At 51.7% G+C, this 12,080-nt stretch overlaps 1 protein-coding gene across 1 annotated transcript; it reads right to left on the reverse strand.

The window, feature by feature from the left end:
- Positions 1–1,684: 1,684 nt before the first annotated feature.
- Positions 1,685–1,999, reverse strand: LOC136460411 (uncharacterized). The gene has a single exon (XM_066460116.1). The coding sequence runs from the start codon at positions 1,997–1,999 to the stop codon at positions 1,685–1,687; it is 315 nt and encodes a 104-aa protein (XP_066316213.1).
- Between the last annotated feature and the right edge of the window lie 10,081 nt (positions 2,000–12,080).

The following is a 12,080-nucleotide window of genomic DNA, read 5'->3' on the forward strand; positions in this document are numbered from 1 at the left end:
GAGGCCTAGGTTCCTCGTAGTCTGACCAGTTATACTCAGAGTTGGTTTCCGCATCCCTAGCTCCTAGGTCTTAACATGAGAGGGGGCCAGGCACAGAGAAAGTTGGCTAGGTGGATAAACTCTTAGACGTGCATTGACACTTTTTGTGACCAAGGTAAAAAAGCCTAGGGTGTGGAAAAATAATCTGATCACGTTGGTGAGCAAAGGCGCCATAGCCACCGAGGCATAGGTCTCTCATAGTCCAACCAGTTTTACTTAGCGTTCATTTCCATAAACCTCGCTTCTGAGCCTTAACGTGAGAGAGGGTCGGGCGTAGAGAATGTCTACCGGATAGGTACACTCTTATTAGCCCCTGAGTGAGGCCTGAACCCCTCGCCATTGCTGGGGTCGGGTGTCACTATAGATCAGGGGAGTTTCGATAGCGAAACTAATAAGAGAAAGTGTGTGTTTATTAAGGGTAAAAGCGATATAGCTGCTCGATGTTCTAGGCATTGACAAAGACTTCATCGTCGATGGTCTTGAGCTTGTAGGTGCCTAGTCGGAGCACCTCCACGATGATGTATGGTCCCACCCATGGTGGAGAGAGCTTATGGCGGTCCTTCTTGCTCTAGACAAGGTGGAGCACCAGGTCTCCGAGGTTGAAGGCCTAACCCCACACTCGACGGCTATGGTACCGGCATAACGCTTGCTGGTACTTGGCCAAGCGGAGGAGGATGACATCGCGTGCTTCATCCAGCTGATCCATGGCATCCTCAAGGGATGCCTCGGCTCCATATTGATCGTATGCCCTGACCCTTAGCACTCTATAGTCGAGGTCAGTCGGGAGGATAGCCTTAGAAATGTAGACCATGAAGAATGGTGTGTAGCTGGTGACCCAGCTAGGGGTCATCCTCAGGCTCCAGAGCACCGTGGGAAGCTCCATGACCCATCATCCGCCAAACTTGTTCAACCGATTGAAGATCCTAGGCTTGAGGCCTTGTAGGACCATGTTGTTTGCGCGCTCGACCTACCCATATGTGTGGGGGTGCGCCACGGTGGCCCAATCGACACGGATGTGGTATTCATTATAGAATCGGAGGAACTTCTTTCTAGTGAACTACGTGTCATTGTCCGTGATGATGGAGTTTGGGACCCCAAAGCGATGGATGACATCAAGGAAGAATAGCACAGCTTGCTCGGACTTGATCACGGAGATCGGCCAGGCCTCTATCCACTTTGTAAACATGTCTATGGTGACAAGCAAGTGGGTATAGCCCTCGGGCGCTCTTTTGAGAGGTCCAACCAGATCAAGCCCCCAGACCATGAATGGCCATGTGATGGGGATCGTTTAGAGTGCTTGGGCCAGTAGGTGGGTCTACCAAGCATAGTATTAGCACCCTTCACAGGTGCGCACACTCTGTTCGGTGTCGGCTACTATGGTCGGCTAGTAGAAGCCTTGTCGGAATGCATTTTCGACAAGGGTTCTCAGCGCGGCATGGTGACCATAGACCCCACCGTGGATGTCGCTCAGCAACCACTTCCCCTATTCGATAGGGATGCAGTGCTATAGGATCTCAGTGTGGCTTCGCTTGTAGAGTTTGCCCTCAACAAGGACAAAGGACTTAGCGTGATGCGTGAGCCATCAAGCCTCCCTCTTGTCTATCGGTAGCGCCTCACGGAGGAGGTAGTCGAGGTAGGGCATCCTTTAGTCAACCAGAGGGTCGGGCTCTATCGCTGGATCCTCATCAAGCTCCATGACTTTGGGGTCGAATGGAGCCGATGGTTGGTCAGCCCCCGAGCCCAGGGCGGGTGGCCCATCACCGGCTTGTTCTGGCTCCTTATATCGAACCAAGGGCACATGCTGATCGCTGGCGAAGACGTCTGTTGGCACTGGCTCTTGGTTGGACATTGCTTTTGCTAGCACGTCGGCTGCCTCATTGAGATGCCTCGGGATGTGATTGAGCTTGAGGCCATCAAACTTGTCCTCCAGCTGGCAGACTTCTTGGTAGTATGCAGCCATCTTGGCATTGTTGCAGCTTGACTCCTTCATGACTTGGTCGATGACCAGCTGGGAGTCTCGCCGGACGTTGAGGCATTAGATACCGAGCTTGATGGCAATGCATAGGCCATTGATGAGCGCCTCATATTTGGCCACATGGTTGGAGGAGGGGAAATGGATGCGAACCATGTACCTCATGCGTACCTCGAGTAGAAAAATGAAGACCAGCCCCGCATCGGCACCTTTCTTCATCAGTGATCCATCGAAGTACATCGTCCAGTACTCCTGGTCGACGACTGCTAGCGGCATTTGGACCTCGGTCCATTCTATAATGAAATTAGCCAGCACTTGGGACATGATGGCCATCCAGGAGGCATACGAAATGCCTTGACCCATCAGCTCGAGTGTCCACTTCGTAGTTCTTCCTATGGCATCCTAGTTTTGGATGACCTCATCGAGGGGGAAGGACGTCATGACCATCACAGGATGTGACTCGAACTAGTGGCATAGCTTCCTCTTTGCGATGAGGATGGCATATAGGAGCTTCTAGATTTGGGGGTAGCAGGTCTTGGAATCGAATAGGACCTCGCTAATGAAGTACATGAGGCTCTATACTTTGAGGGTGTGACCTTCTTCTTCTCGCTCCACCACCAGGGCAGCGCTGACCACTTGCATGGTGGCCGCAATGTAGAGCAAAAGCGGTTCTCCATCGGTCAAAGGAACCAAGATCGGGGCCTTCGTCAGGAGCTGCTTGAGCGTGTCAAGCGCCTCCTAGGCCTCGGGCATCCATTCGAAGTGGTCGGCCTTTTTTAGAAGCCGATAGAGGGGGAGACCTCATTTACCAAGGCACGAGATGAAGCAGCTAAGCATGGCGAGGCACCCTATAACTCGTTGTACCCCTTTATCTTCTGAATTAGGCCCATCATTGTGATGGCCAAGATCTTCTCTGGGTTGGCTTCAATGCGATGCTCAAAGATGATAAAACCTAGCAGCATACCCCTTGGGACCCCAAAAATGCACTTCTCAGGGTTGAGCTTAATGCCATTTGCTTGAAGTTTGGCAAAGGTCTGCTCAAGGTCAGCTACGACCTAGTAAGCCCATTTGGACATGACCATGATGTTGTCCACGTAGGCCTCAACAGTTCACCCGATGAGGTCTCCGAAGCACTTGAGCATACAATGCTGGTACATAGCCCCAGCGTTCTTTAGATCGAATGGCATCATGACGTACTAGAACAATCCGAATAGGGTGATGAAAGATGTCACAAGCTGGTCAGACTCTTTCATCGCAATTTGATGGTACCCGGAGTACGCATCAAGGAAGCAAAGGGTTTCACACCCTGAGGTAGAGTCAACTACTTGGTCTATGTGTGGCAAAGGAAATGAATCCTTTGGGCATGCTTTGTTGAGACCCATGTAGTCAACACACATCCTCCATTTCCCACTATTCTTTCATAGAAGAACAAGATTGGCTAACCACTCGGGGTGGTACGCTTCCCTGATGAATCCAGCCACCAGTAGCTTTGCAATCTCCTCACCGATAGCCTTGTGTTTCCCCTCGTTGAAGTGACACAGGTGCTGCTTCACTGGCTTGGAGCCTGACCTAATCTTTAAGGCATGCTCGGTGACTTCTCTCAGAATGCCTGGCATGTCTGAGGGTTTCCACGCAAAGATGTCTTTGTTGGCGCGGAGGAAGTCGACGAGTGTGCTTTCCTATTCAGAAGAAAGCGTGGTGTTAATACACACCACTTTGCTATTGGAGCCACTAGGGTCAACGAGGACCTCCTTGGCGCCCTCCATGGGCTTGAAGGAACCGGCCGACCGCTTGGGGTCGGGTGCTTCTTCGGCGATCTCCTTCCTGATGGCCGCAAGCTCCTTGGAGGTGACGATTGCCACGACGTGTTCGCAACATTCGACCTCACACTCATAGGCATGCTAGAAGGAGGTGCCAATGGTGATGACCCCACCTAGGCCCGACATCTTTAGCTTTAGGTAGGTGTAGTTGGGGACTATCATGAACTTCACGTAGCATGGATATCCTAGGATGGCATGGTAGGTTCCATGGAACCCGACCACCTCAAAGGTGAGGGTTTCTATCCTATAATTGGATGGATCTACCCAAGTGGCATGGAATGCTTTCTAGGCACAATGCCATGGAAAGGTGCTCTGGTCGGTTAGATGCGTGATCGGTCGATGCCCATGGTGTCGAGTCTTTCGGCGTACATGATGTTGAGGCCGCTACCTCCATCCATCAGTACCTTGGTGAGCCACTTCATGCTGATGATCATGTCGACCACGAGCGGATATCTCCCTAGTTGCAGGACGCTCTTTGGGTGGTCGGTCAGATCAAAGGTTATGGTGGACTCCGACCATCAGAGGAAGGTAGGCGTGGCCGGCTTGGCCGTATAGACCTCACGGCACGTGAGGTTCTGGCGGCGCTTGGAGTCATAGGCCACCGACCCTCCGAAGATCATGAGGTAGCCATCCAACATTGGAAATCTACTGTCCCTCCCCTCAGCATCCTCCGTGGTCGGCTCAGGGTCCTTCCCATGCCCCCTTATTAGAGTCTCTGGACATGAACCACTTCATGAGGCCATAGTCCTTGTACAAATGCTTGATGGGGAAGGCATAGTTTGGGCATGGCCCCTCGAGCAGCTTCTCAAAGTGGTTTGGGGTACCCTCCGTGGGCTTCTAACCCCCTCTGCGGTCGATGGCGGCCACGAGAGAGCCCTTGCATCACTGCTTTTTCTTCTTCTTGCTGGGATGGTTGGAGGCACCTTCGCCGACATCCTTGTCCCGCTTTGCCTTGCCTTTGAGGCAATCAAAGATTGCCCCGACCACCTCCTCACCTGAGGCATGGCTAGTGGTGATGTCGAGGAGCTCCTTGGTGGTTCATAGGCCCTTACATCCCAGCTTGTGAACTAGGGACTCGTAGGTGGTCCTAGATAGGAAAGCTCCTATAACGTCGGTGTCGGTGATGTTAGGCAGCTTGTTGCACTACTGGGAGAAGCGTCGGATGTACCCATGGAGGGTTTCTCTAGCCTTCTATCGGCAGTTCTTGAGATCCCATGGGTTCCTAGGATGCTTGTACGTGCCCTAAAAGTTCCCCACAAAGATCACTTTTAGGTCTGCCCAACTTTGGATTCTGTTGGGCAGAAGGTGTTCCAACCATGTTCATGCCAAATTGGCTAGGAATAATGGAAGGTTGCGGATAATGAAGTCATCATTATTTGCCCCACCAGCTTGGTAGGCAAGCTGATAATTCTTGAGCCATAGTTCAAGGTTTGTTTCCTCAGAGTATTTTAGGATATTGGTTGGTGGTCGGTACCAGTGGTGGCAAGGTGGCATTGAGGATGTGTTGGCCAAAGGCCTGAGGTCCTGATAGGCTAGGGCTCGAGCTTTGGTCCTCGCTGCTGTCGTAGCGTCCACCATGACAAGGGTGGTAGCCATGGCTAGCTCCCTCACCTGGATCACCACAGGCACTCCTACGAGCGTCGAGACTGTCATGCGCATCACGGTTGTGGCCGAGACGCTCATGCACTAGGACCATGGTGCATGGCTTGCCACATTGCGACACCTGGTGGATGGATGCATCCTTATTGGGTCACTCAAAGGGCGTGCAGTGGCTGGTGTTGAACTCACATCATCGAGACAGTGAGCTCTCGGCCTACTACGCTGCCACACGCTTGAGTAGCGTGTGAATCTTGTGGTGGGCCTGATGGTCTTCGGGCATCGCGGGCCCTAGAAGCCCCCAGAGTAAGGCTACCGCAGCAACGATGTTTTGGTCCACCCGAGCGAAGTGTGGGAGGGCTTCATCATCCTCGATGATCCTTCGATTCATGTCATGGGCCATGGCGCGTGCCCACCATCTTCGTGGCGCTCGATCTCTTGCTCGAGCTCCACGCGTTAATGCTCGAGTTGGAGTCGCGCTTCCTCGAGCTCTTGGTGCCGAGCCTTCAGCTGCTCCACCCATAGGTGGGGTGGGGCCCCTGCTTCTCCCTCAACTTTGTTGTTGAGGCCGTTCGTTGGGGTAGCCTCCTCCTCAGTGGATGCTTTTGATGTGTCCCTCGAGGGTACCTTCCATAAAACATTCACAAGAGAGGTGATGGCCCCCCTATTGGAGTTAGAGGTAGAGGGTGACTCTATTTCTCCTGCGAGGAGGTCATGGAAAGACTCCACGATGTATTCGGTCATCCCCATGAACTCGTCATTCATAGGGGACCTAGGAGTGTGTTGCGCCACAAAGTGGCCAACTAGTCTCTGTAGTGTTGCACAGACCAACCGAGAGCGCTAGTCGGGGCACTCCAGATGAGGTATTCCGAGGAGAGGGGCTCTCCTCTAGTGCATGCTAGCTGTAGCTCCTCAAGCGCCTTGGATGATCATGTCGAGGCTGGTAGAGTGGAGTGGTTGGATGGCTATGGGAGCCAACGCCAGCTCTCCCTCCGTCGTGACTGATGAAGTCTACGTCCCTGAAATGCACGTGTGCAGCCTAGGACCCAGCTGACGTTGTGACTAGCCATCCAAAGCCTGGTGTGGACTTCGAGACAGTGCAAAAGGCCCCTACCTGATGCACCAACTATTGGTGTTTTGAGTTGCCTACCAACAAGTAAATTTCTAATATTACGCATCTAGCCCGGATGGTGTACTAAGAGGACATGAGGTTTATACTGGTTTAGGCTAAATGTCCCTATGTCTAGTTTGTTGCTACTGCTCATGTTACTAGCACTGAAAATTTGTAGTAGGGGTTATAAATAGTCGAGAGAGGGACAGGTCCCAAGTCTCTGGTGAAGGGAGCGAATAGGTGTCGAGAGCTCAGTTGCTGCTTAGCCATATGTTCGAGGTTTGATGGGTTCGTGATGGTTCGATTGGATCTAGCCTGGATCGATGTGATGTGTTTCAATGAGTTGATCATTCGATGCCCCTAAAGGGAGGGCCTGCTTTCCCTTTTATAGACCAAGGGAGAGCACGGGTTATAGCAGGAGGATGAGAGGAGAATGAGAGAGAAAGGGAGAGAAGAAGTCCTTTAGGATCACCGGGTCCTTCTTCTCCTTCATGCGGGTCTCGTCGACCCTATAGATGTCAATAGAGACGGTGTCACATCACGGTCCTGTCCATCACTGGAGCCATGCGCAGGCGTCATATGCTAGTCGTGGCACCCCATTCCGTCCTGGCAAATGTCATGGTGAACTAACATGCCCATCAGTGTTCGTACGAGGGTTAGGTAGAACAACATCGGTACACCCGACGTTGTTCCTAATGTGAATCCCCTAGGTATGCCCCATCAAGGCCACAGGTTATATCGGGGTGTGCCGGTCACCTCCCTGATGTCAAAGCTTTGACCCAAGCCCATACGCTTGGACCCAGAGTGGTTGGCGGTGGTATGAGTCCCCGTTGGGCAAGGTAGAGCTTGCGACCTTAGGGTCAGATGAAGTGGAGTCCTTCCCCTAGAGGCTGGGTGAGGCAGAGCACAGGACCCAAGGGTCAGACGAGGTGGAGCGTGGACCGAAGGGTTGGGTGAGGTGGAGCACAGACCCAAGGGTCAGGTGAGGCGAAGCCCTTGGTCTCAGGGTTAGACGAAGTGGAGTCCTCCCCATAGGCTAGGCGAGGTGGAGCATAGACCCAAGGGTTGGGTAAGGCAGAGTGTGGACCCAAGGGTTGGGCGAGGCAGAGCACACACCCAAGGGTTGGGCAAGGCAGAGTGTAGACCCAAGGGTCGGGTAAGGCGAAGCCCATGGCCTCAGGGTTGGACGAAGTGGAGTCCTCCCCTAGAGGCTAGGTGAGACATAGCCCATGGCCTCAGTGTTAGGAGACGCAGAGCCCACCCTTAGAGGTCGAGCGAGGTGAAGCTAGCCCTCAGAGGTCAGGCGAGGTGGAGCCTATGGCCTCAGGGTTAGACGAAGCAGACTCCTCCCTAGAGGCTGGGTGAGGCAGAGCGCACACCCAAGGGTTGGGTGAGGCAGAGCATAGACCCAAGGGTTAGGCAAGGCGGAGCCTGTAGCCTTAGGGTTGGATGAAGTGGAGTCCTCCCTAAGAGGCTGGGTGAGATGGAGCCCATGGCCTCAATGTTGGGTAGGGCAGAGCCCGCCCTTAGAGGTTGGGTGAGGTAGAGCCCATGGCCTTGGTGTTGGGCGAGGCTGAGCCCACCCTCAGAGGTCAAGCGAGGTAGAGCCAACCCTCAGAGGTTAGGCATGGCGGAGCCTATGACCTTGGGGTCAAACAAAGCGAAGTCCTCCCCCAGAGACTGGGTGAGGCGGAGCGCACACCCAAGAGTCGAGCGAGGCAGAGCAGAGACCCAAGGGTCAGGTGAGGCAGAGCTCGTGGCCTCAGGGTCGGCTGAAATAGAGTCCTCCCCTAGAGGCCGAGCGAGACTAGAGCCTATGGCCTTGGTGTCGAGCGGGGCGAAGCCCACCCTCAAAGGTAGGGCAAGGCGGAGCTAGCCCTTAGAGGTCGAGCAAGGCAGAGCCTGTGGCCTCGATGTCAGGTGAGGCGGAGCCCACCCCTAAAGGTTGGGCGAGGTGGAGCCTACGTACCTAGGGGTTGGTTGGAGTTGTAGTCACACTCTTGACTACTCAGATGAATCAATGTTGGTGGTCATTAGCCCCTCCTCTTCGGGTACTCTAGTATTGGTCCCCGACACTTGCCTCATCTAGAGCAACAAAAACCGTCACAAGCTCTCTCTGCCATGGGAAGGACCATACGTCATCGCAGAAGTGCTCTAACCCAGCACCTACAAGCTCAAGACCATTGATGACAAGGTCTCTGTCAATGCATGGAACATCAAGCAGCCACGTCATTTTTACCCTTAGCATATGCATGTACCCATGAAAACTAAGAACGGTGTTTCTGAAATACAAAAATGCTTTCTTTTTCGCTATCTCGTCCCTCGATCCTTAGTGACACCCAACCCCAGCAACAGAACAGGGCTAGGCCTCCCTCGGGGGCTAATAAGAGCATACCTATTCAGAAAAAATTGTTATGCCCGACCCCTTCTCATGTTAAGATCTAAAAGCGAGAGTTGTGGAAATGAACACTGAGTAAAGTTGGTTGGACTGCAAGGAACCTACGCCCCAGTGGCTACGATGTTCTTGCTCACCAACGTGATTAGGGTTCTTTCATCCGTGCCTTAAGCTTTGTAGCCTTAACAACAGGAAAATGGTCGAAATGCAGTAACCTTTTTATAACACAAAAGAACTAAAACTTGTTCATTTATTACAAGACCACCATTTCGTTTATCTAACTAACTATTTTTTAGGGGAGATGATCTCATCCTCTATCTTGGCAGATAAGTCATGTGCTAGAAGATCATGCACATGCTACCTCTGTTCGCTCCCTTAAAGGATGCATCAAATGACGGTTTGCCCGATAGATGGTCCGAGAACCGCCATAGGTAAGGAGGTATACAGAGCAAAAAATGCTCCCATAGCCCATTCAGGCCTAGGAGTTCGAAGGTTGACCCACCAACGGGTTCACAACCACTCCATGGCACCTTTAGAGTGAGGGGTGGAAAGGGATGGGCCCGCTAGCGACCAGTACCTAGGTGCACAAGCACCTCAAGCATCCCGGCCCATGTTCGAGTCTTGGTCGGTTCACAGTCCATGGTTTTCCTCGAAGAAAGGTAGTGAGCCCTTAGGAATAGTCGAACGGACCCAAGAACTATATGGATTGGCTAACATGAATCTGGAGTCAGTCACCTAGCTGACCCATGCCGGACCCCCATAAATAGGAACCCAAGGCCCCACTCGGACTAGCCCATTAACAGCTCACCGAGCACCATGATTCGTCCATCGAGGAAAACATGGCACGGCTCAACCCCTCTGTTTTATCCAAAAAACAATTGAGGGAGGACGATCACAAGATGAGCTGACTCCTCGACCAGACCCTTGCTATGTGTAGGGGCTCGAGGGAAGTTGGACTCATAAGGAGACTGAATACGTGGTCGTATGACGATGGCGGATCGATCGGATCCTAGGAAGGGATCAAAATCAAAAGAAATCTTTTTCCGACCCCCGAATCCCGTAGCTACATTTTCCCAAGAAGTCCGATCATGACAGAAGGGAATCGCAACCCTACCAAGACACCCCGTGGGCTACAAAGGGAAACTGAGGCCCTTAGAGTCCTCTCGCCTAAAAAAAGCCTCCAAAGGAGTATTCTACTCCTCCGCAGACTCGAGGGCTATTATCGGGTATCGATATTAGGGATACCTAGAGGAAGGAAGTTAATGGCCATGAACGTTAATTCACCCGGATGGTCCAAGATGTATTTAAGGTCTCGCTCGACCCCAAGGGCAGTGGGCTCCATCTCACCCAACCCTGAGGGTGCAGGCCCCATCTCGCCAGACCCCTTAGGTGCGGGCTCCATCTCGCCCGACCCCGGGGGCACAGAACCCATCTCGCCTAGACCCCTTGAGTGTGGGCTCCGTCTCGCTAGAACCCTTAGGCATGGGTTCTATCTCGCTTGATGGGGATCCATACTATGGCAGAACCGCCCGATATAACACACCTTCAGAGGCATTTGTCTTCCACTAGACACTAAGCACCCTAAAAGTAAGCTATACCAGGCGGTTCCAGTCGAGCACACCCCAAGGGAGAACTCAAACAATCCACGTTTTTCATCTAGAATCCAATAATGAGAATGAGTTTACAATACTTAGTCCATTTCATACAACAAGAGTTCTCAGAAATACATTATTACAATACCAAGTTTAGAGTGCGAAATTTTAATAAACTATCTAACGATAAGATACAAGGATCCGTCTGTGCCCATCAGAAGAATTCCTCCACACAACAGCCACTCCTCAAGCTGCACCTGCAATAGGGGTAAATAAACCCTGAGTACATAATGTACTCGCAAGACTTACCCTACTAGTGGGAATAATCTCCTGACTCCAAAGGATATGATAAGCTTTATGGTTTGCTAGGTTTCCTTTTGCGAAAAGCATTACTAGTAGTGAATCCTTATGTATGTGTTTTATTAGCAGTCATGATTAGTTCATTAGCTAACCATTCTATGTAAGCACCTGTTCTACTTTCAAGCAAGAGTTGAGCAATCAGATCCATTCATCCCCTTTCATCTTCTAGTTCTTACTATGGTGCTAGACCATAGACAAGTCATACCATATCACATGGTGATTCATGAACCAATGTATCCTAGCTGGGTACCCCAAAACACATGCCCTGCTTGTACCCTAGGCACAAGCAAGACCAACCCACCACTCTCTTGTCAAGGGGTCCAGGTCCCCGTCCAAACTTGGACTCCGAGCCCCCACTCCTGAGTCTCGGACTTAGTGTGGTGCTTAGACCTCCACAGTAGGGGGTATGACCCTGGATACCCATGGCAGACCATATGGGCTGCACCCCTAGGGGTGGTCCAACCCATAAGATGAAGCCTTGCGGAGCACGGCGCTGCTCGGCGCGCCCCACAAGACACTGGGAAAATATCTTGAAGATACTATGAGATCTGTTAGGATATGTAAGATCCCATGATTCCTGTAATCTATTATTACTTTCCGGTTATCTCCTAGATCTAACCAACTTGTAACCTTGCCCCCCATACTATATAAGGTGGGCAGGGACCCCCACAAAACACACGCAATATCATATGATAGCCAATACAATCCAACATACCATAGGAGTAGGGTATTACGTCGCGCTGATGGCCTGAACCTGTCTAACTCTTGTGTCTCTGTTGCCTTCTTGTTCTCAATTACATGCATCTCTACTGATCAATCTACCTTTGTGGGATACCCTTCAGAGGACTGCCGATGTTATTCTGTTGACATCCACCATCCTTGCCCTCCAATCAGTTGGTCCAGGAAAGAGCCAGAACCCATGACAAGAGAGCAACAAGCCTTCCTGCTCCCATAAGCAAGTATGTGCTCAGGATAATAAGTTTGTGACCTGACTACCATCCACAGCAATGGACGGTCCTTAACCAACATGGATAGGGAAAATAGTGTAACCAAGCTATGCCCCGTTGGCCATGGGACATAACTTATTACATCCACCAATACCCATACCATATCCCTGCCCGGTCTTCATTTCCTTTCACCATTTTATCATGAAAGTAATAATAATAATCACCTATTGTGAGTAACGGTAGGTTAC

This window comes from Miscanthus floridulus, chromosome 6 (assembly GCF_019320115.1).
Source record: "Miscanthus floridulus cultivar M001 chromosome 6, ASM1932011v1, whole genome shotgun sequence".
Lineage (NCBI taxonomy): Eukaryota > Viridiplantae > Streptophyta > Magnoliopsida > Poales > Poaceae > Miscanthus > Miscanthus floridulus.